The sequence below is a fragment of the Rhodamnia argentea genome, chromosome 1 (assembly GCF_020921035.1).
Source record: "Rhodamnia argentea isolate NSW1041297 chromosome 1, ASM2092103v1, whole genome shotgun sequence".
NCBI classification, from domain to species: domain Eukaryota; kingdom Viridiplantae; phylum Streptophyta; class Magnoliopsida; order Myrtales; family Myrtaceae; genus Rhodamnia; species Rhodamnia argentea.
The window spans coordinates 22,320,470-22,340,914 of NC_063150.1; the positions used below are offsets into that span (position 1 = coordinate 22,320,470).

At 37.4% G+C, this 20,445-nt stretch overlaps 1 protein-coding gene across 2 annotated transcripts; it reads left to right on the forward strand.

The window, feature by feature from the left end:
* The first annotated feature begins 231 nt into the window (after window positions 1–231).
* Window positions 232–8,776, forward strand: LOC115733858 (TNF receptor-associated factor homolog 1a-like). Of its 2 annotated transcripts, XM_048274983.1 has the most exons (11): window positions 232–372; window positions 1,087–1,323; window positions 2,248–2,362; window positions 3,906–3,994; window positions 4,102–4,170; window positions 4,257–4,386; window positions 6,102–6,260; window positions 6,457–6,805; window positions 7,659–7,771; window positions 8,537–8,641; window positions 8,690–8,776. In XM_048274983.1, exons 2-11 carry the CDS (start codon window positions 1,134–1,136, stop codon window positions 8,742–8,744), a joined length of 1,374 nt encoding a protein of 457 aa, XP_048130940.1. In that variant the 5' UTR covers window positions 232–372; window positions 1,087–1,133; the 3' UTR covers window positions 8,745–8,776. The 2 variants fall into 2 exon arrangements, with proteins under 2 accessions (XP_048130940.1, XP_048130969.1); XM_048275012.1 differs by lacking the exon at window positions 8,690–8,776 and having other exon boundaries at window positions 7,659–7,757; window positions 8,537–8,607.
* Window positions 8,777–20,445: the final 11,669 nt, after the last annotated feature.

Here is a 20,445-nt window from a genome sequence, read left to right on the forward strand (position 1 = left end):
TCTCCCTGTTTTTTTCTTCTCATTTTTCTACTTACGTTGTCTCAAAAAATCAGAAGCGCAATGCAACTTTTATTTATTTATTTGTATTTTACGAGGAAGAAGTAAAACTTCCGGACAGGATTAATTAATTAAAAGGAGGGGAACAAAAAAAGGGATAACGAAATTAAGAAAAAAGAGGCCCCGAGAATATAAATTTTCTTCTCTGGTTCCGCCTTCGGTCTTCTCTCTCTTCTCTCTCTCTCTCTCTTCCTGCGCTGCTCCTACGACCTCTCTTTCTCTCACTTAAACCTCTCGAGCACCAAATTGCCGTCGTCTCCCCCAAAAGCCCCCCCGCCCCCCCACCAATCTCCACCCCGGGGTCTTTTGCCTAAGGTTAGTATGTATTACAAGCCCTTCAATCTTGCGCCGCCGTGGCCCTGTTCGCGAGAATCGCTTCGGTTGTTTTTTTCTTCTTTTCCATTTCGTTCCGTTTTCGATGGATTCCCTCAATCGCCCCCCGCCGCGACCTCTGCGTGCCGCCCGTGATTCTGATTCGGATTGGGCTTCGAGGGCGGTTTTGGCCGTCGATCTCTGCGTTTCGCGGGGTCGGCTGGTTTTGGGCGCGTTGCGGGTTTTAGGCATCATGCAATTTGGGTTAATCGGGCGATTTTCAATTCTTGTTCGGCGTTCTCCTGCCTGATTTTTTGTTTAGGGTTTTCCTGGGCACCTGTCGAATCGTGGAAATGGCCTTTCCGTTAGGTTTAGGGTGTCTAGTGTTTGGATTTACGGGTTCGCGTGGGTTTTCCCAGAAATGAGAGGATTTAAGTCGTGGAAGGAGGTTGTTTCTGCGGCTGCCTTTGGCGTGTGCCCGGAAATGGATGTCATCTGGGCTGATAGTATGTGTTGGATCAAGTTACTGTTGTTTTTGGATTTCAAAATTTTCTCTCTTGCGGGCATTATCTATTGGATTTCTTATTCCAGGAGTTATTTTTATGTGGAAGAATATGTGTGGATAGCGAAAATGATTTTCTGCAATGTAAAAGTGTTGCTTCAAAGCTTTGACTTTCAACGCTCTTTTCGTTTAATTACTGAAATTTCTCTTTTTAGGAATAAGAGTTGAGCCGGTGTGGAAGAGGAGTGTTTGATTGCGAGAAATGGCTGGCGTTGCGACGGAGGAGTCTGGAGTGGGAAGGTCTGAGGAGGGGATTTTGAGTGCTCAGAGCTCTCAATCTGGGGAAGCATTGGCGGAATGGCGATCTTCAGAGCAGGTGGAAAAGGGAACCCCATCGACTTCGCCTCCATACTGGGATACTGACGACGACGACGACGATGACGAGGATGGTGGTGTGCTTACTTCTTCAGCTTTAATTCTTTTGACTCAATGTTGTCTTTGCCTGGCTTCCTGTGATTTTGAGATCTTCAAAAGCTATCATTTGCATATGTACTGAATCGATACTTGATGAGAAGACTGCTTAAAATAGTGCGTGCATGACTGGATTTATTTGTTGTGTTGAATTTTTGTGTGGATCTGCGCATAGGATAATCCATTCTTTTTTTTTTTTTTATGAAGTCATAGTTGCCCACTATCATTTGCATATGTACTGAATCAATACTTGATGAGAAGACTGCTTAAAATAGTGCATGCTGGGTGGTAAAGGGGCTTGTAACATTGGAATAGACTTCTTTGATGCAGTTCAAGTTTTGCGATGACTGGATTTATTCGTTTTGTTGAATCTTTGTGTGGATCTGCGCAGAGGATAATCCACTTTTTTTTTTTTTTATGAAGTCATAGATACCCATTTTCTATGAAGGCATTATTGCAGCTGGAGTTCCTTGAAATAGGATACGATGCCAAGATAGATAATTATTCTTGATGCTTCCAACTGCATTCTTCCTGTTTGGTTGTGAAATTAGAACTTTTACCCTCCAAAAAAGGTGCGAATTTTTTATGTAGATAAATCTGAAAAGTTCTTTTCTCAATAAGTCCAGAAATTTGAAAAGTTTTGGCTAATTGGTCAGTAGCTTTTGATGATTTTTACTAGATAAATGCTGTAGCTTCTTCCCTCTTCCACTCGGATTGAGGATTGCCTCTCCCTACCTTGTCTATCAACATCTTTTTAATGATGGAACATGTCATTAATTCTGATGACGGGCATTTTTCTTAGGGGATGTAGTCTCATCTTGCTCTTTGTTTCAGGTACTTATACGTATTATGGTTGCTTTTGTTGAAGAACTCTCTCTCTCTCTCTCTCTCTCTTTTTGTTGTAGGGCCAAAACCTTCCGAGTTATATGGAAAACGTACATGGAAGATAGACAAATTTTCACGGATGATTAATAAAAGGGAACTTCGTAGTAGTGTATTTGACGCTGGCGGCTATAAATGGTATGACTCTTTATAGTAGATGGAAGTTGGCTGTGATTGTTTTCGTCTTCTTGAACTAATTCTGTACGATATGCGTTTTTTGTATTCTATTGGAAAGATTGAGTCACAAAAGACTTAGGTTTTACTGAAGACTTGACACTTAATGGAACACAGCGGAGGAAGAAGATCTGTGATGCCTACGCGATTAGTTGGAAGAATTTGATTGTAGCTGTTGTAGTAAAAATCTAGTCACTTCTACTTAGATGCCATGATATTCTTTCTTTCAAATGTCCATGTTGGTCTTTGTCATATTGTGAAATTCAGTCTTCTTGTTCCCTTGGGGATCTGTTTCGTTTCTGATATACAGAAAGTGGGGTAAGAACCTTCCAGCTCTGACAGGGATACCTAGTTCATGAATCAATCGAATATGGGGTGTGGGCCCCCGCGGGTTGGAATTCCACACGGACAAGTGTCACTCTCTGCAATCGCATGACGCTAGTATTCTCTCGGGAAATGAGAAGGAAGTAGATTGTTTCTTTATCTAATATTAGTCAATGGCTTTTGGGAAACTAATTGCTAGTGATGACATTAACTAGATGTTGGTCATGCCATCTACCTTATGTTGTAAGATAGGAATGGTTCCTGGCATCCTTAGTTTGCCTACTTCATCATGATTAATATTGTTGTGTCTAGGAATATACTGCATTTAACTTTTCTTCCATATCTTATAGACAAGTATTTTTAAGTAAAATATCCTGTCATATCATATGGACTGTTTATTTCACTCTTTGTCATCACCTATGCCCGGTTTTAACAGTTGATGAGTATCCTATGTTATTTGCTTGTCTTTTTAGCCTTCCAATTCATTATGTCCTCTAAAATGCTTTTCTTTGCATCCAATGCTTTATCTTAGCATCCACAAATGTTGAGTGGGTTTACGCAGTATGTGGTTATACCTAGCAAAAAGCAACCTTTTCCTTTTGCTTCAACCCCCCTTTCTCTTCTTTCCCTCTTCCCCTTTTTCTGGTTGAATTGTGCTTTCCCCCTTCAATCTAACATATTATACAAGTGTCAAGAAGTGCCAACATTTTTTATTGTGGAAGTTTCAAGTGCTTTGGGCTAAGAAAAAGTCAAATTGTGTCCGACATGAGATTTAGAATAGGTGTAAAGCAAAAAGTAAAAATCTATCCACACATGCCCTTATGTTTTTCTTTGAACTAGTAGTTTGTTCTGTATGTAATGTGAAAGATACGAGGGCCTTTGTTTCATGCAGTCATTTTAACTAGTCCCCTTTGAAGATGAAGTTGTATAATTTGATTCGAATTATCCGAGTCTCTTTTTTAAGGATAATTAATTTTTTCCTAGTTGCTTGATTTTTTTTTTTTTTAAGGTGTACTTGAACTAAAACATTCAAAACAAGTTTGAAATTGTCTCGGAGGATGAGAATCGCATTTCAGTCTGCATGTATTTGGTTGTATACCAAATAATTTCCTAGAACTTCATGAAGGCAGATAAGTTTTAATGATCTGGTTGTGTTGTTTGATAATTTGCCTGTGCGATGCAGGTATATTTTAATATATCCCCAAGGTTGTGATGCCTGCAACCATCTCTCTTTGTTTCTCTGTGTTGCCAATCATGACAAACTTCTTCCAGGTTCACCACTTTTTCTAATTTTAAATACATTTGATGATAGTTTTGTATATCTCATTGTGGTACAGTCAAGATTTCTTTTTGTATAAGGATAATTTTACTTTGTGCAGGATGGAGTCATTTTGCACAATTTACAATTGCTGTGGTGAATAAAGATCCAAAGAAATCGAAATATTCCGGTGGGTTGATTTACATTTGTTTAGTTGCATTTACTGAAGTTTTGACCCTCCCAAGGTCAATAACTGGCTTGCTGCGAGTTTTGCAGATTCATTACATCGATTTCGGAAGGAGGAGCATGATTGGGGATGGAAAAAGTTTATGGAATTGTCGGAAGTGTTTGATGGGTTTATTGATGCTGACACCCTTATCATAAAGGCTCAAGTCCAAGTCATAAGGTCTTTATTTTCATTTTCCTCTTTCATATAATGGTTCCATTTATGTTATTCTTCATTTGAGAGATTTTTCTGCATAGGTTCATCTTAGTCACTTTTCAAAACAGAATTTTCTTCCCTTGTGTTGTGTGACTCATCAGTATTGTCATCATGTCTACGCCATTTAAATTGTGCCAAGTGGCATGGTTGTCACGTTTTTTTGCAAAATTAAGCTACTTCTTCATGAAGGGAATTCTTCTTGTAACGATGTAGTTATGGTTGATTCTGAATCTATTTGAAGCCCGAAATGTTTTCTATTCAATTTCAAGTTGCCTAATTATGAACTTTTACTAGTAGTTGTGGGGTTGGAATTGAGTTTATCTGTCCTAGTTAAAGTGCCAGTATTTCGTTCTGTCTGTACTTGCGTGTGAAAGTCATAATCAGTGGATACGTGTTGACATTCCCTATGTCACATGAAGGACTTAAAACAGTTGATTTAATGTCATAGAGTTGATGATCTAGTGTTTTTTTTTGGTAAGTTAATTGATGATCTAGTGTTCATAGCTGCTTCTTACTGTTTCTCTCTCTGTCTCCCCTTGTCCCTTTTATTTTTATGGAAGAGGGTGGTCTGGTTATGGTCTCTTACATTCAGGTCATGTGAACCTCCCTTAGAAATTGATTGCGCTTTCATCTTTTTTTTAATATTACAACTTCTGCTGTGAAGTATATAGCGCGATTTGATTTTTCTTTGTTGTCACTAATATCTGTTGATTCCCCTGCATAATCTTTGTGTAGTTTAGTTTTTTTAAGGTTTCTAAATTTAAAAATTCCTTCATACCTATCATTTTTAGGCTAGGTTTTATACTGATGGGGGATTGATGTCTGGATTAACATAATCATCTGAACCCCCCTTAGAAATTGATTGCACTTTAATCGTTTTTTTAATATTACAATTTCTGCTGTGAAGTATATAGCGCGATTTGATTTTGCTTTGTTTTCACTAGTATCTGTTGATTCCCTAATAAAATCTTTGTGCAGTTTAATTTTTTTAAGCTTTCTAAATTTAAAAATTCCTCGATACATATAATTTTTAGGCTAGTTTTTAAGCTGACGAGGGATTGATGTCTGGCTTAACATGTGTATGGTTTTTCTGGCAGTTGAAGATTCTGTTTTCTTTTCTCTTTTAATATCTTTTAATATATATACATAAGCAATTTATATAAATAAAGACACAAACATAACCATTTATCATGTTGGATCATGATAATTGGTTAGTTTATCCACATTGTGAAGTTCTCACATGATAATTTCATCCTTCTCAGTTAAAATTCATTGTTGGCTAGTTGGACTTACTCATGCATCTATACCCAGTCAGTCCTGTCTTTGAAAGGTAGAAAAAAATCGTACTTTGGTGATATTGTGTATGTCATGAATAGTCGTGCTTTTAGAAATTCTTTAGGAGTGACTACTTGAGAAACCTTCCAATTTCCATATGAGAGTCTTCTGCCTTATGTTCCTATCCAATGGTTTGGCTGGTCACGAAGATCAAGATGCTGTTATCTTAATTTTGAAGTGATTGCTGCTTTTTTTCTTCGAACTTCCGTAACCTACTTTTACCTTTAACTGATTAAGCTCCAATTTGCCCAGCGAACATTCATTTTCATCATCTGATTAAGCTTCAATTAGCCCAGTGAACACTCACTTTTATCATCTGATTAACCCTGCTTGATCATTAACAGGGAGAAAGCAGATCGACCATTCCGTTGCCTGGATTCTCAATACAGGAGAGAACTTGTTCGTGTGCACTTGACTAATGTAGAACAAATCTGCCGACGTTTTGTGGAAGAGAGGAGGGGCAAGCTTGGGAAGCTGATCGAGGACAATGCTAGATGGTCAAGGTACGCTGTTATTAGTACTATTTTTCAACTAGTATATTGTTTTAATCACTATTCTCAGAGTTATGAAGTGTTCAGTTGAGGACTCGCTGGAGCCGTTGTTATGTATTCAAATCTTCATTTAATTGTAGTTTGTATGTTGAAATCTGATTTGTGAGGTTATTTGCCTATTTTAATGGGAAGATACATGATTTTGCAGCTTCTGTGCTTTCTGGTTGGGAATTGACCAAAATGCTAGACGCCGTATGTCAAAAGAGAAAATGGATGTGATTCTCAAAGTTGTGGTGAAACACTTTTTCATAGCAAAAGAAGTTACCTCGACTTTGGTTATGGATTCCTTGTATAGTGGTTTGAAGGCTCTCGAAGGTCCAAGCAAATGTAAGAAAGGGAGGACAAAAGTATTGGATCCTGATGAAATGCCGGCTCCCATTGTTTCGGTGGATAAGGATATGTTTGTTTTGGTGGATGACGTATTATTACTGCTTGAAAGGGCCGCCTTGGAACCTCTGCCTCCAAAAGATGAGAAGGGTCCTCAATATCGAACAAAGGTAAGCTGTCAATTCTACTCAAGTTTGTTATGCTGATATGGTATAGGGAACCACAAAGAATGGCTGCAGAATGTTAAGAGTGCGAATGAGATGGCAGCATTTAGTTTTCTATTAATTGGACCATAACTGCATTTTGTATGGCAAAGTGCTTTTCTTTAGATGTCGTTGGTCCAGTCCTGAATAGCTTTCATTCAGAGCGACTCATTCTCTAACTCCCGCCTCTTGGTTGGATCTTGTTGGTTTATGCATCCTGATGTCTTGCCTCGCTTTTCTAAATGCATCATGTCCTTATTATGACATGACAGTTAGGAAGGCAACATTTACTTGAATAAGACATGTGAATTTTTTCTCTCTCTTCTATAAATGAGAGGCTGCTTTTATTAGTATGGGAAGTCCAAGCTAGGATTTTCGTTGGTCATTTTGGTGAGCGTAGGAAGTTTTGATGAGAAGACTGGTCAAGCTGTCAGATGAAATTGAGTGATGTGAAATCCTTACACTTGCACATAATAGGTTTGCCATATATAAGTTTTTCCTATTTAAAAGTTTTCACTATGGGCAGATCAGCGTGTGTATGATGAACTCTGTACTTGGTAGTTTTGATCAGAAGACTGGTCAAGCTGTCAGACGAAATTTTGTGGTGTGAAATCCTTACACTCGCACATAATAGGTTTGCCTTATAAGTTTTTCCTATTTAAAAGTTTGCACCATGGGCAGATCAGCATGTGTATGATCAACTTAATGTTTTTCCTTCCTGTTCTCCTGTTTGATTGTTTCGTGCTATTTCATTAAATACATAATTTTTTTGGGTCTTCAACCTAAGTCATGGCTCTGCAACTGTCCAATAAAACTTTAGGATGGCAATTCTGGTGAGGACTTCAATAAGGATTCCATTGAGCGTGACGAAAGGCGGTTGACAGAATTGGGTCGAAGAACAGTGGAGATTTTTGTACTTGCACATATTTTCAGGTATTTCCTTGTGCAGGAATTTTCAGGTTCTTTCTTCTTATAGTTGTCTTTCTGGCTTGTTTGCCATGAAACAGATATATTTCTGTGAACAGACTTAGTTTTCGTCTTTCAGGGAGAGACAACTTTTGCTAACATAACAATGATGCTAAAGTTGTAACATATGTATCTAAGAGAATAGGGAGAAGCACATGTAGAGTTCACTAGGGATAATTGACAATGTCTGTGGAGGCTTTAGCCAGCGTGGCAAAGGATCTATTAAAAGATATTTAACTTCACCTGGAAATACATGGTGATGAGGGCCAGTCCAGATTCCTTACCATGGTTAAAACACCATCATTTTGTCCCTATCTGAAGCTACTCTTTTCTTTGCTTGTTAAATACCCCTCCAACTCCTTTCTCGCGATGATTAGGTTAGCTTCTTCTTGCAAATATGGGAAAAATTGTCTCCGAGCTTACTGGACTGCTGACATTATTGTTGGGAGCACACAGAGATTGACCTATAAGAAATTTTATTTTCGAAGGTCGTAGAATGCTTCTTTGTGATTGGATTGGAATTTGCAGCTTTGCAAGCTGGACTTAGATCAATGTTTTATAACGATCTTTGGTTTGGTGGTTATTCCAAGCACATATCTTTCTTATAATGCGCTTTTATCTTGTCAAGTGGATTATGTATACTTTTGTGTAAATTCTTATGATGTCTTAAGTATATTTGACATAAAATGTATGTATCATTTGCTCTTTGTGTTGCATTACTGTCTCGTGTAGTAACAAAATTGAAGCTGCCTATCAAGAGGCTGTTGCTCTGAAGCGGCAAGAAGAGCTCATTCGAGAAGAAGAAGAAGAAGCATGGGTGGCTGGAAGCGAGCAGAAGTCGAGACGTGGGGCTAATCAGAAGTTGAGACGTGGGGCTAATCAGAAGTCGAGACGTGGGGCTAATCTTAAGGAAAAGAAGTCAAAGAAAAAGCAGGTTTGATGTTCTTAGCTACTATTACTTTGTACTAATATTGGCTGCATAGCTTCTTGCAAATATGGGAAAAATTGTCTCCGAGCTTACTGGACTGCTGACATTATTGTTGGGAGCACACAGAGATTGACCTATAAGAAATTTTATTTTCGAAGGTCGTAGAATGCTTCTTTGTGATTGGATTGTTTTTTGCAGCTTTGCAAGCTGGACTTAGATCAATGTTTTATAACGATCTTTGGTTTGGTGGTTATTCCAATCACATATCTGTCTTATAATGCGCTTTTATCTTGTCAAGTGGATTATGTATACTTTTGTGTAAATTCTTATGATGTCTTAAGTATATTTGACATAAAATGTATGTATCATTTGCTCTTTGTGTTGCATTACTGTCTCGCGTAGTAACAAATTGAAGTTGCCTATCAGGAGGCTGTTGCTCTGTAGCGGCAAGAAGAGCTCATTCGAGAAGAAGAACAAGCATGCGGTTTTCGAACTAGAGACTAAGTTGATCGCCAAATTGCTAGTGGGGCACGTAAGGAGATGGGGACCCTACTTCACAGCTCATTATTTTTTCAGGCAAGAGCTGCAGATGGTGAAGTGACCCAATTTGTTTTGTGGACAATTAAAAGAGGTGGAGACACCTATTAGATACAATGCTCTCATTTACCATCTACTGATATTACAAGAATATTCTAGAATATATGTATTCGAGGAATATTTTGGAATTCCCACGAAACCTTAAGGATGCGCTTGGTAGTCTGGATTTTTAATTTGAATAAGATTGTAGAACATCATTTGAGATACATGAATTTTGTTGTATCCCATCTTTTATTTGGTGAATTGAGGCGATAAAATTGGAAATTTTCAAATCTTTTTGTACATATGTATTTTAATAGGAAAAAGTTATCGATCAAAATAGAATAAGGGATATCAACTGGAAAAAAAAGAAAAGAAAAATAGATGTCCCTTTTTTTCGTACTTTAACATCAAAAAATTGAACCAAAACACAAAAGGAAAGCATTCATTAATCAAGGAAGGGATATGTTCATTGGAAGTCCTAAAACTTTTCACGAAGTCCTTGAACTTGCAAAAGTATAATCAAGTTTTAAAACTTGTTAAATTGGTACAATCGAGTTCTTTCATTAACTCCATCTAACATGGCTAACATAAATCGCTCACATGATTTTTTCTTTAATATTTTCTTTCTCCTACGTGAAGATGACATGGATAAAAGGGCATCGTTTTGGTCCAAATAGGATTTATAATATAAATTTTACTTAGATTAACTAAAAGCATATGCTCAAAAAAGAAGAAGCTAAAACCCACGGCCGAGATGAGCTGGCGATGGTGAGGGAATGGTTAACGGGGGTCGCCGAGCCCGGCTAGAGATTGGCGGCCCTCGCCGATAGCAAGTGAGGGCCTCATGGCCCCCTCCCAATTGCGGCCCTTGGCCGGAACCGAACGAGGGCCGGCGACCCTCACCTAGATTTGGTCGGGGCCCGTAACCACGTCTACCATTACCTCACCATCCCCGAATAAACATATTCGAAAGACATTAGTAAGGGAGTAGCTAGAATAATTGACCGAACATGCACATTATGGGATAAGTTGAGTAGGGAAGCCTCATTAAATTCTTATTACGTAAAATAATAGTTTAATTCGCACTCATAAGTAGGGCATTTCCCATTTTTATAGGAACTTCTATACCATAAACAATGGCATCTCTAATTATAGCCTATAGGTTAAGGGCCTGTTTGACAACGATTCTTATCCAAAAAAGTAATTTTGATTAGAATCATATTTTCTAATTATGTTCCCGGGATAATTTTCAGATAATCAAAATGCATTTGATAAATGTACAAAATTACAATTTTTGGACAAAAACGCATTTTGAATTGCACAAATTTTCTGTTTCGGAGAATAACCAGGTGGCAAGAATACTTTTTTTTTTTTAAATTTTTCATCTTTTTTTAAAAAATTAATTTTTCTAGGTTATAATTTTTTTCAATTTTTAATTTTAAAATTTCCCCCCATTTTTATTTTTTTTTTTATTTTTTTATTTGACCCCTTTTTTAAATTTTGAAATTTTTTATTAAATTTTAAAGCTTATTCTTAAATTTAATTTTAAAAATTGTATCTAAAAAAAATTAGTTGTTGGTAAATTTTAAAATCTATTTTTTTTTTAAAGTTCAGAAGTCCACGTGGACTTAATCTTATTAAAAAAAAATCGAAACTTTGTTCTTTTTTGTGATTTTCAAAAGTGATTATTTTTTCCAAAATCATTATCAAATATGTTTTCATCCCTTTTTTTTTTTTAGAACAGAATCGGAGAATGATAATCGTTGCCAAATATACCCTAATTCTCTAGATACACTAGCATCAATCTTTCAACTCTACAGCAAAACATGGAGTCTTTTATTGTAGAAAGAATGGATGCCCGCCAATCCCAAGCAATAGTAAAGCTTAATAGGGTCTCCTAGTGCATTTATTCACAAACATATCTATTTTACTGAGTTTCTCTCCGAGATATTGCTCGGATTGTTGCTCCTTTCGTGCGGGTCAGAACTTACCAAACAAGGAATTTTGCTACCTTAGGATTGTTATAGTTACGATCTCCGTTAGTAGCAGCTGGTTCTAGCTTCTTCTTCTTTTTGATATTTTTAATTTCTAGCATTTTTTAAATTTTAATTAAGTATAAAATTAGAAATCATATTGGACAAAAAAGACATCGTTTTAGCCTTAAATTTCGTGTTTTAGCTATGTCCTTGCCACATAGGAGAGAGAAAATATTAAAAAAAGTAAGGTTCAAGATTTTACGTCGGTCAAGTTGGACAGACTTAACGGAAGGATTCAATTGCATCAATTTGATAAGTTTTTGAACTTGATTGCACTTTTTGCAAGTTTTAAAACTCAATTGCACTTTCATGGCAAGTTTTAGAATTTCCGATGCACATATCCCATTAAGAAAAAAGTGTGTGTGCTAGCAAATTAACCGCCAATTTTAACAACTAGGAAACAAGAGTTTGCATATGCACTTGACATAATCAACGGATTCCATACCAACACTAACCCTTGCATGAACTCTTTCTTAAGACAATTTCCACAAAACCACATTCTACATGGTTACAATGTTCAAATATACGAGCATTTAATTAACACTAAAATCCACACCTACGTAATTCACAACTTCACAGGAAAATATTATTAATTTTTGTTCAATGTCATAAAACAATAAAGAGACTACACAAGAGACCTAATACTTTTAGGCACATTTAACCAAGGTTGAAAACCATAACGCAAGTTGCAATTACACGAAAGATAAAAAAAAAAAAGTCATTATGGCAAAGATATACAAGCCTATATACACTAGCTTAGAATGAAAAAGTCATTCTCGTCTATCACGTCTTGGTGAAACATTTCCTACAAATTCCCTTTGGTTATCTCCTTCAAAACAAGAAAACGGCCAACCAACTATTGAATCACATACTAAAATTCAATGCACTTGCTCTCCTAAAAGTGCATGACATCAAATGTGAACTTAAATGTTTCCAATTCGGCAAAATCTTGATTTCTAGAATCCAAATCTGATGTAGAACAGCTGGCGCATGATTTCCTCGAAAAACGTGATCGCCGTAAATTAGGGCGATTCCACCGCTAATTCGTACTTGGGGTTGGCGAGCTCGGATTGTGCTCAAATTTGGTCGGTCGCATGGAAACGGGCCACTGATCAATACCCACAGTGTTGCTGTGATTGATGTCATATTTTCATGTTTCGGAGTTATTTAGATAGGTTTTTGGGCAATTTTTCGATTTTGGGCAACGTTGCGATCTATCCGATTGCAATATTTGATTTGATTTCTATTTTGATTTGATTAGATTTGATTTATATTATCTCGTTTTATGTTATCTTAGCTCCAAAAGGAGTCATATCTATATAAAGGACGACCCCCTATGTAATCTTTACGAGTCAATTTTATCAATTTCAGTCAATCTTTTGAAAAAGCTTTCCTGTTATCACTTCTTCCGCTTCAAAATCTCTTTATGTTGATTGATTCTTCATATTGCTCTGGAAAGTTTTGAAGTTATTGTCCTATATTGCCCGACAATGGGTTTTATGTGTTGTAGTTGTTGTTTCACATCGCTTGACAACGGGTCCTGGTCTCCCTTCACCTATCAATTTAAGCTTTTAGGTTAGACTTTATAACATAGTATCGTAGTTAGTATAGTTCCTTTCGCAAAGGTGCATCCATCCCCATTAGTCAAATTTCACGTGTCACTCGTAATTCGGCTTGTACGGGAGAGGGGATGTTAAAGTTGCTGTCCCACATCGAGGTACATATATAATTTTGCTCCATTGACATTGAAGATATCGGGAAAAAGATGATTCACCACCATAGATGAAAGTGTCAATGGTTTGAGCATGAAGAATTTATTGATTGAAAATGTTGATATGATGCTGTTTGTTACTGTGTGTTTTTTATCATTCAAAGATTTTCTTTATCTTTCAAATACAAGGGTCTTGATACTGAATTGGCTTTCTGACTTAGGAATCGTTTCCCACCCTACTCGGGGCATTCCTACTACAATGAACCGCCTTTCAACATTGCTTAAGAAACCTCCGGTCAGGTCAACTTTTGTTCAAGTAGATGGAGTTAAACTAATGCTGGTTCCTTTCATATCCCTAGCATCCGCACATCAATCAATCCAGGTACGACTATTTTCAACGTAACACTTGATAATGAACATTCTCTAGTGTTATGGTTTTGACTTCATCGGTGAAATGATATAAAATTGTTGCAACTACCCTTGAGCTCTATCTAGTGTATATTTATTGTGATTCTTGTTTCTTCTTAATTGGGTACATTCACCTTATTAGATAATGATTCACTTTGGCGACATCTTTGGCTTCTCTTTTGCCACCACTTTCTTTCATGCTTCAAGAGTTATCCGATTTGTGCTATTGACTCTTTACAATAAAGTTTTAAATTGATTAGTATCTAGTGTAGTTATCAGAAAATGGTGAATGATCTTGGGTTATAAGATTCAATACGACCACTTTGTGTACATGTTTTTTCTTTTCTTCCGATATTTGCCAAGCGAAGTTTCAGCTTGGAAGGTTCATCTCGACGCATTCCACCCTTGAACCTTTAATGCGAGTACGAATGTACAATGATAGTTTGTAGAGAGAGTCGGACTTTGTGGCAAAGGTGATCGCTTGCTTGATTGAGATGCCGCACTTTTGCTCGTATTGCATGTGGACATGGAGCGAAAACGGTGTGAGAAATGTGGTTCTAAGCCATGATAATCCGTCGGAATGTCCATTTTTTAAGTTCATTCTGCGTATCGGGAGGGCGAGAACTATGAAAAAAAATCTTAAACCTATTAGGATTGTGCCAATTCAGTTATAAACTTTTTTTTGGCCAATTTAGTCCTTAATCCTTTGTATTATGTTAATTCAGTCCATCTAATTAATTCTAACCGGAAATCACTAACGCGGTAGGCCAATCATCCTATATGGCGCTGCCCGGACCGATATAGACAATTTAAGTAATATTTTATCATTTGCTTTTTCTTCTATTATTTCCCTTTTTTCCTCTTCCCTTCCTTTTTCCTCTTGCCAATTGCCAAGGTCCAGTGATCGACTAGAGGTGAGGGCCGATGAGGGCAAGGTCAAGCCTCTCTCTCATTGGGCAAGACTTAGGAAGCACCGATACTCTCCAAGGCTTTCATGTCGTGTCGGACACTCTTCGACATACGACCAGTACATGGTTAGCGCTCTACTCATACCAACTACACACGAGTCCAGCATCCCAACACTTCATTTCTACATGTAGTGGGCACTTTTAAGTATTTTTAATAAATTACAGCTCAAAATGTAAATCTATCAAAAAAAGTATACTTAAATCATATACCAAATCACCCCAAAATTAACGTACCAAGCCAGCCCACAAATAACCTAATCATGAATCCCTAACATAAGAAAAAGAAGAAACTCGTCGTTGAATTTTTATATGTACATGATAATTTATAATGTATATTTTCAAATATGCATTTAATATACAGCGTATCCCAATGTATTGAAATTCTCTTTTTTAAAAAAAAAAATACAGCGCGTAATGTCATGTTGTGTGCTGCATGTCGGTGTCTGTGCGTGCTACATAGGGAGAGACTAGCCTCGCCATGGCTAAGCAAGACTCGATCTCGCCGCCGTGGGGAGACACCAAATCTGGGTGAGGCTCGCCCTGGCTAGTGGCTAACGAAGACAAGCATCACCAGAGGTCGGCGAGGTTGACCTTATCGCCCCTCAACTTTGGCCGGTCATCAAACCTCATCGATTGATCGGAGAAAGAAGGAAATGAAGAAAAAAGAAAGAAAGAAAAAGAACAAATAAAAATTTCAAAAAATATTAAAATATTATTAAAAATTGTTCAAGTCAACGATTTGTAGCCAAAATTGGTATGACGAATTGAATTTGCGCAAATGCAAAAGGTTTAAGACTTAATTGACAAAAAAAAAAGGCTTTAAAACTGAATAGGCACAATTGCAATACATTCATGACTTCTTTAATAGTTTTCCCTCTTATGAGGTCGTCTCATCGCGAATGGGCGATCGTTGCATCGCCTATTTATCAAATAGACATAATCTAATAATAATTATATTCAATTACGCCTGGAACTTATGGCACGGGTAACGATTATCATCATAATAAGTAAACATTGAAAAAAATAACTTGTAGTTAGTATAAACATTTCGATCGGGAAGAGTTTACTGTATTTATGGGTAGAAGGAAAGCCATTTAGGAATGCCAATTCTTTGGCTATTTAATAATTGAAAGCCCAAGGATTTACAAACGAAACTTGCAACTCTCATGGGGATGATGAAATCGTTCCTACATGCTTCGAAATTTAGGTGTAAACAATCACTTTTGAGCTTGAGTTTCTTTCGTTTGGAAAACTCTATCCATATATTCGGATGGATAGCATTCGAACTTCGGCAATTTATAAGTTCAAATGATATGCTTCGCCAACATTTGAGAATTATTTCATAATCTTGGCAGAGAGGATATTAAAGATGGGTTTTTGGAATTCTTGTTAGTTAATTCAATAGCTCAATGGCAATTATACTATCAAAGAGTGTTGTTTCTTTGTCAAAACAATGGCCAATAGTTTTTTTTTTTTTCAAACGAGGACGGTGAGTACTAGATTCCACAAAACCGCTTTAGTCTTTCCCACGGTTCTAAAAGTCCCCGTCAAGTGCAAGGGTGGTCAAACTGTAACTATGTTGTGAAATGCGCGACTTATGTGTTTGGAAATACGTATTTTCAAACCGCAACACTTAAAAAGTTGAGTGGATTAATTCATTAAAGGCTACCGCAGCGGCAACTCTCTTGGTAAACACCTTATAAGAGCCGCATCGCCCTGTTTCGAAGTTGAACCGCCGCTGGAAAATTATGCCAAATGACCGCTAAGTGACCTTTTTTTTCCTCAATTAATATCATACGTATCGCCTCTTTCTCTAATATCTTAAATGTTTGAGTACAAAGTACTTGACTTTTGAGCACTTTGTATGGAGTTATCAAGCATTACGATTGGAACTTTTGAGCTGCAATTGACTATATTGGCTAGCATGTTTTGCTAAAAAGCATCCATCAAGTTTACCGATATTGGCTAGCATGTTTTACTTTCACAAACTCTCGATGCCCTAGTGTGTTGTTTAGTGCGCATGCCCCGCACTCTAAATTGATTGATGCTTTGTAATACTTTCATCTTCCGTAAAAGTTTCTACCCACACGGCTCATTTGGGTGAACGTCATGTGCTTTTCAAAATTATATGTCCAATCAAGACATTTCTTTCTTTTTAACTATTTCAACAGCGTTGTTTCTAATTTAGTTGAATGTGTAGGATTCAACCATATGGGAAATATATATATTACGATTTTGTTCATCAATTTACCAAGAAAAAAAACCATATGGGAAAGATTAGGACGGTCTCAATCTTATCAAGAATCCTAAATACTATCCTACTTATATGGTAAGCCATGTTATGTTGTAGCCATGAAATTGCCTCACCACCACGTCTTGGCGACTCTCTCTCTCTCTCTCTCTCTCTCTCTCTCTCTCTCTCTCTCTCTCTCATATGAGAAAGCCATATTTGTCGCCGGTTATACAAGATATTCAAGGCATACCGTATGCATTATGTGCCATATGTAGGTTGTGAAACTCTGCTCCCTCCTCACCCACTTCCTCCCCACTCTGTCCGAAGATGGGGATTTGAACCCCCACCTCTCTCTTCCCAAATGAGAAGAGTTGCCACTAGGGCAATCCTCCGGTGGTTATTTGCTCTAGTGACAATTGGGGGATTGCCTAACAATACATTCGAGCCACCTTATCTACATACACCATGTTAGACTACATGCATAGGTTAAAAGATGTGTGACCCCTACGAACACATGTGAACCAAGCCGAATCATAATAAATGGCATTAGAGTTAGACCGTCATTAGCATATGCGTGGTTTGAGAGTAGATTGGGTCCTTAGTGATAGGAGTGGGCACCAATAAGAACATCGGTACTTTTTTTTTTGTCCGAAAACATCGGTACTTTAAGTGAAGGAATTTGTGATGTCCCAAAGTCGACCCGACTAGTTATAAGTGGTCTAGCAAATAAATAATGAACACACTTTTTTAAATCGAGTTCTTGTAGTTAGGTGCAAAATAAAGACAACCCAAAACTAAATTTTACACTTTCCGGTAAAATAAGCACAAAAGTAGTGTTTAAATATCGGTGAAATTAAACAAACGGAACTTTTGGGAAGGGGACTGGTGGTGGTGAGGGCTTCAAGTTTTACGCTTCTTAGATGTATTAGTACAGCTTCGAAGAGAGCGTTCAACGGAGGCAACATTAAGCAAGTGCTGTTTCATAAGGTCTTCCACTGTTGAATCCATCTTCTTCCTCAAGAACTAATCAAGCGGGAGACCTACATCAAGACCGTGGAAAGAGACTAAGTAGGCCGCTAAGTTTCGAGAAACCAATTATGATGAAAAGATTGGAGTGATATACCATATTGCAATGCGAAGAGATGAAGTGCAAGATAAAAAAATTCCGAGATAGAATTTGTCGGTGAAAAGTGAGAATGATGGAGATAGAATTTTCTATACCTTGCACGATGGTCCATCCTCCGTTGTGACAAGTTACCGAAAAGGAAAAGATAAGGCCATTCGGAACGTTATACAAACCATCCGAGAAAACCCCCATGCAAACCCAAGTCCCCTAAGAAGTGATGTCACAAGAGCTTAGAAAAAACAAGCCAAACTAATAAGCTGAATGAGGTTAAAAACCACTATTACCTCCGGAGGTCCAAGCACCCAATCATGAATGTGATTGCAAGCAGCTCGAGCAATACCACCAGTAGCTATAGGTCCCCTGGTTCCATTAGTTAGAGCAACTGCTTTTCGGAAGTCTTTAATAAATTCTCCATTCAACCTTCAGCAAACAAAGATTCTTACAATTTAGAAAAGTCAAACCATAATACCGACTAAATCAGTCGACCCAAAGACGATTTTCTCACCATGCATCATCCTTAAGAAGTTCATGCACAGGGTATTGACCAAACGATGTGTTAACCATCACATGATTGATATCAAGATGTTCATCCGAGTGATTTCCCCATATTATGGCATTTATAACACTCCTAGGTGAAACCTCAACCTCGCCCTAAGCGGACCATTTGCATAATTTCGATACACTCTGGTTAAACACGTGATGTTCCTCATAGGAATAACTAGTGCACATTGCTTGAGAGTCAATGCAATAGCATTCGCAAGATAAGCAATGATCAAAACCTGCACTTAAAAGATGACCTAACACACGTCATAAAGTTAAGATCTAGAATAACAATATTTAGAATGTCATCCCGCCATTATTTTCATGCTAAAAGATGAGGCTAAAATCTAAAATATCATCAATCAACCAAATTTTCGTGTAAAGAAAATTAAAAATTTCAAGAAGAAAAGACATTTCAACTATTTGAGAATTAACATGCATATGTAGGCCTCCAATTCACATCCTTAATTTGAAAAAAAGGAAAAACTTGCCCCGCAATCGGCGGCTGCATAATTTCCCAAGGCCGTAGCTAGGAGCTTGGCATTGCTAAAACTATAAATCCTCAACTTAGATCTTAGGGTTCTGTTATAAACGTTTATGGTACTACAATCTGGAACCTTTACTATGCTGAATGCAATAGCAACACTTTTGCATGCCTCCTCGGCATACGTTGTCACAGTAATATTTGATTCAAGTGCCACATGACAACTATCAAGCCCAAGACAATACTATCAGCTTAATAATAAGAGAGAAGCTACACAAACCTCTAACGAGAGAAGAATAATCCCCATCCATATGCATGCTCGGTTTAACATCTCACTTGAGATGTTCCACAGCCTCTACATCAACGGTGGTCTTACTATGAAGCTGGGTGTAGAATCACAAGTCGGTCAACACCTAGCATCCATCCACAAGCAATACCTATAGCGAGTTAGAGAAAATCTTTTATGATGTTTTGAAGTTGACAAAATAATCAAAGACTACTAATGTGTTTATTAGTTGAGTAGAATCGAGTAAAAGAAGCACGTGTCGTTATGCGGATGGTACATTAACGTAACGTTCGAAGGTTATGAGCCATCTATCAATGGTGAATAAGGCATTGAGCGTAGAGGTGTTTACAAGTGTGGGGTATCTAAGTAGAAGGTGAACAAGTCTAGAACGGGAAGTTCGATAAAGCTTGGAAGAACCTTGGATAGGTAAAGAATGAGGTAGAGCCGCAATCGCCAATACGCTTGGAGGGACTAGAAGATCGAGCTCTAGATACTACATCTACATTATGTATTCTCAAGACTGGTTTCATTTATGAAGACTGTTCATACACAATGAAGTATTTAGATACAGAAAAGTGTTTCTACTTCTGAAGTCTGCTATTGAAGATTGCTCAGAAACCGCAAGATATATTGATTCCAGATTCTGAAAACCTGCGTCTGACAAATGTCCGTTACTACCGAAGTATTTATGAAAGTTTATAATCTTTGATTGATAGGATTATTCTATAGCATGATTGATAGAATATCCTTGATTGGAAATTACCTTCCATGGGACAAGAAAACTTCCATATTTGAAGAACTCCACTTATGAAAACCGAAGATTTAGTTGTATGGGCGATCGAATCCGAAGGATTCAGATTTTGTAACAACGGTCACCAAATTTCTCTAGATACAGTTTCGTTCAATTAAGATTGATGGCGTCCAATCAATGATTGAAGAGCAATCCTTTGAAGACCTGTCCAACGGCTAGTTTGGGGGTGAAGGAGTATAAAAGGAGATCTATGGTGCTACTACGGTGTAGGATTAGAATCATAAATTCCAAGGTGCTAGAGTTATTTAGATTCACACTTGTCCTCGTGAGTTTTATACGACAATCATTGTGAGGCTTAGTAAGAGTGATTGAGAAAGGATAGTGTGATCTATCAAAGAGAGTATCACCACTTATTGTAAACCTCCATTGATTCATCTAATGAAAACCAGATAATCGGTTGTCGGCGTAGGAGAGTAGACGTCGGCTTGATCTAAGCCGAACCACTATAATCGTCGTGTGCAATATTCTCTATCTCTAAACTCTTATCATTGTGTTTGATAGAATGTTGTATAATAGTGTTCATATTCTGAA

Coding starts and splice junctions, on each gene's coding strand:
- LOC115733858 (XM_048274983.1), top strand. CDS start 1,134: ATGGCTGGCGTTGCGACGGAGGAGTCTGGAGTGGGAAGGTCTGAGGAG. Junction 1,324..2,247: donor CGACGATGACGAGGATGGTG/GTGTGCTTACTT, acceptor TTTTTGTTGTAG/GGCCAAAACCTTCCGAGTTA. Junction 2,363..3,905: donor GACGCTGGCGGCTATAAATG/GTATGACTCTTT, acceptor TGTGCGATGCAG/GTATATTTTAATATATCCCC.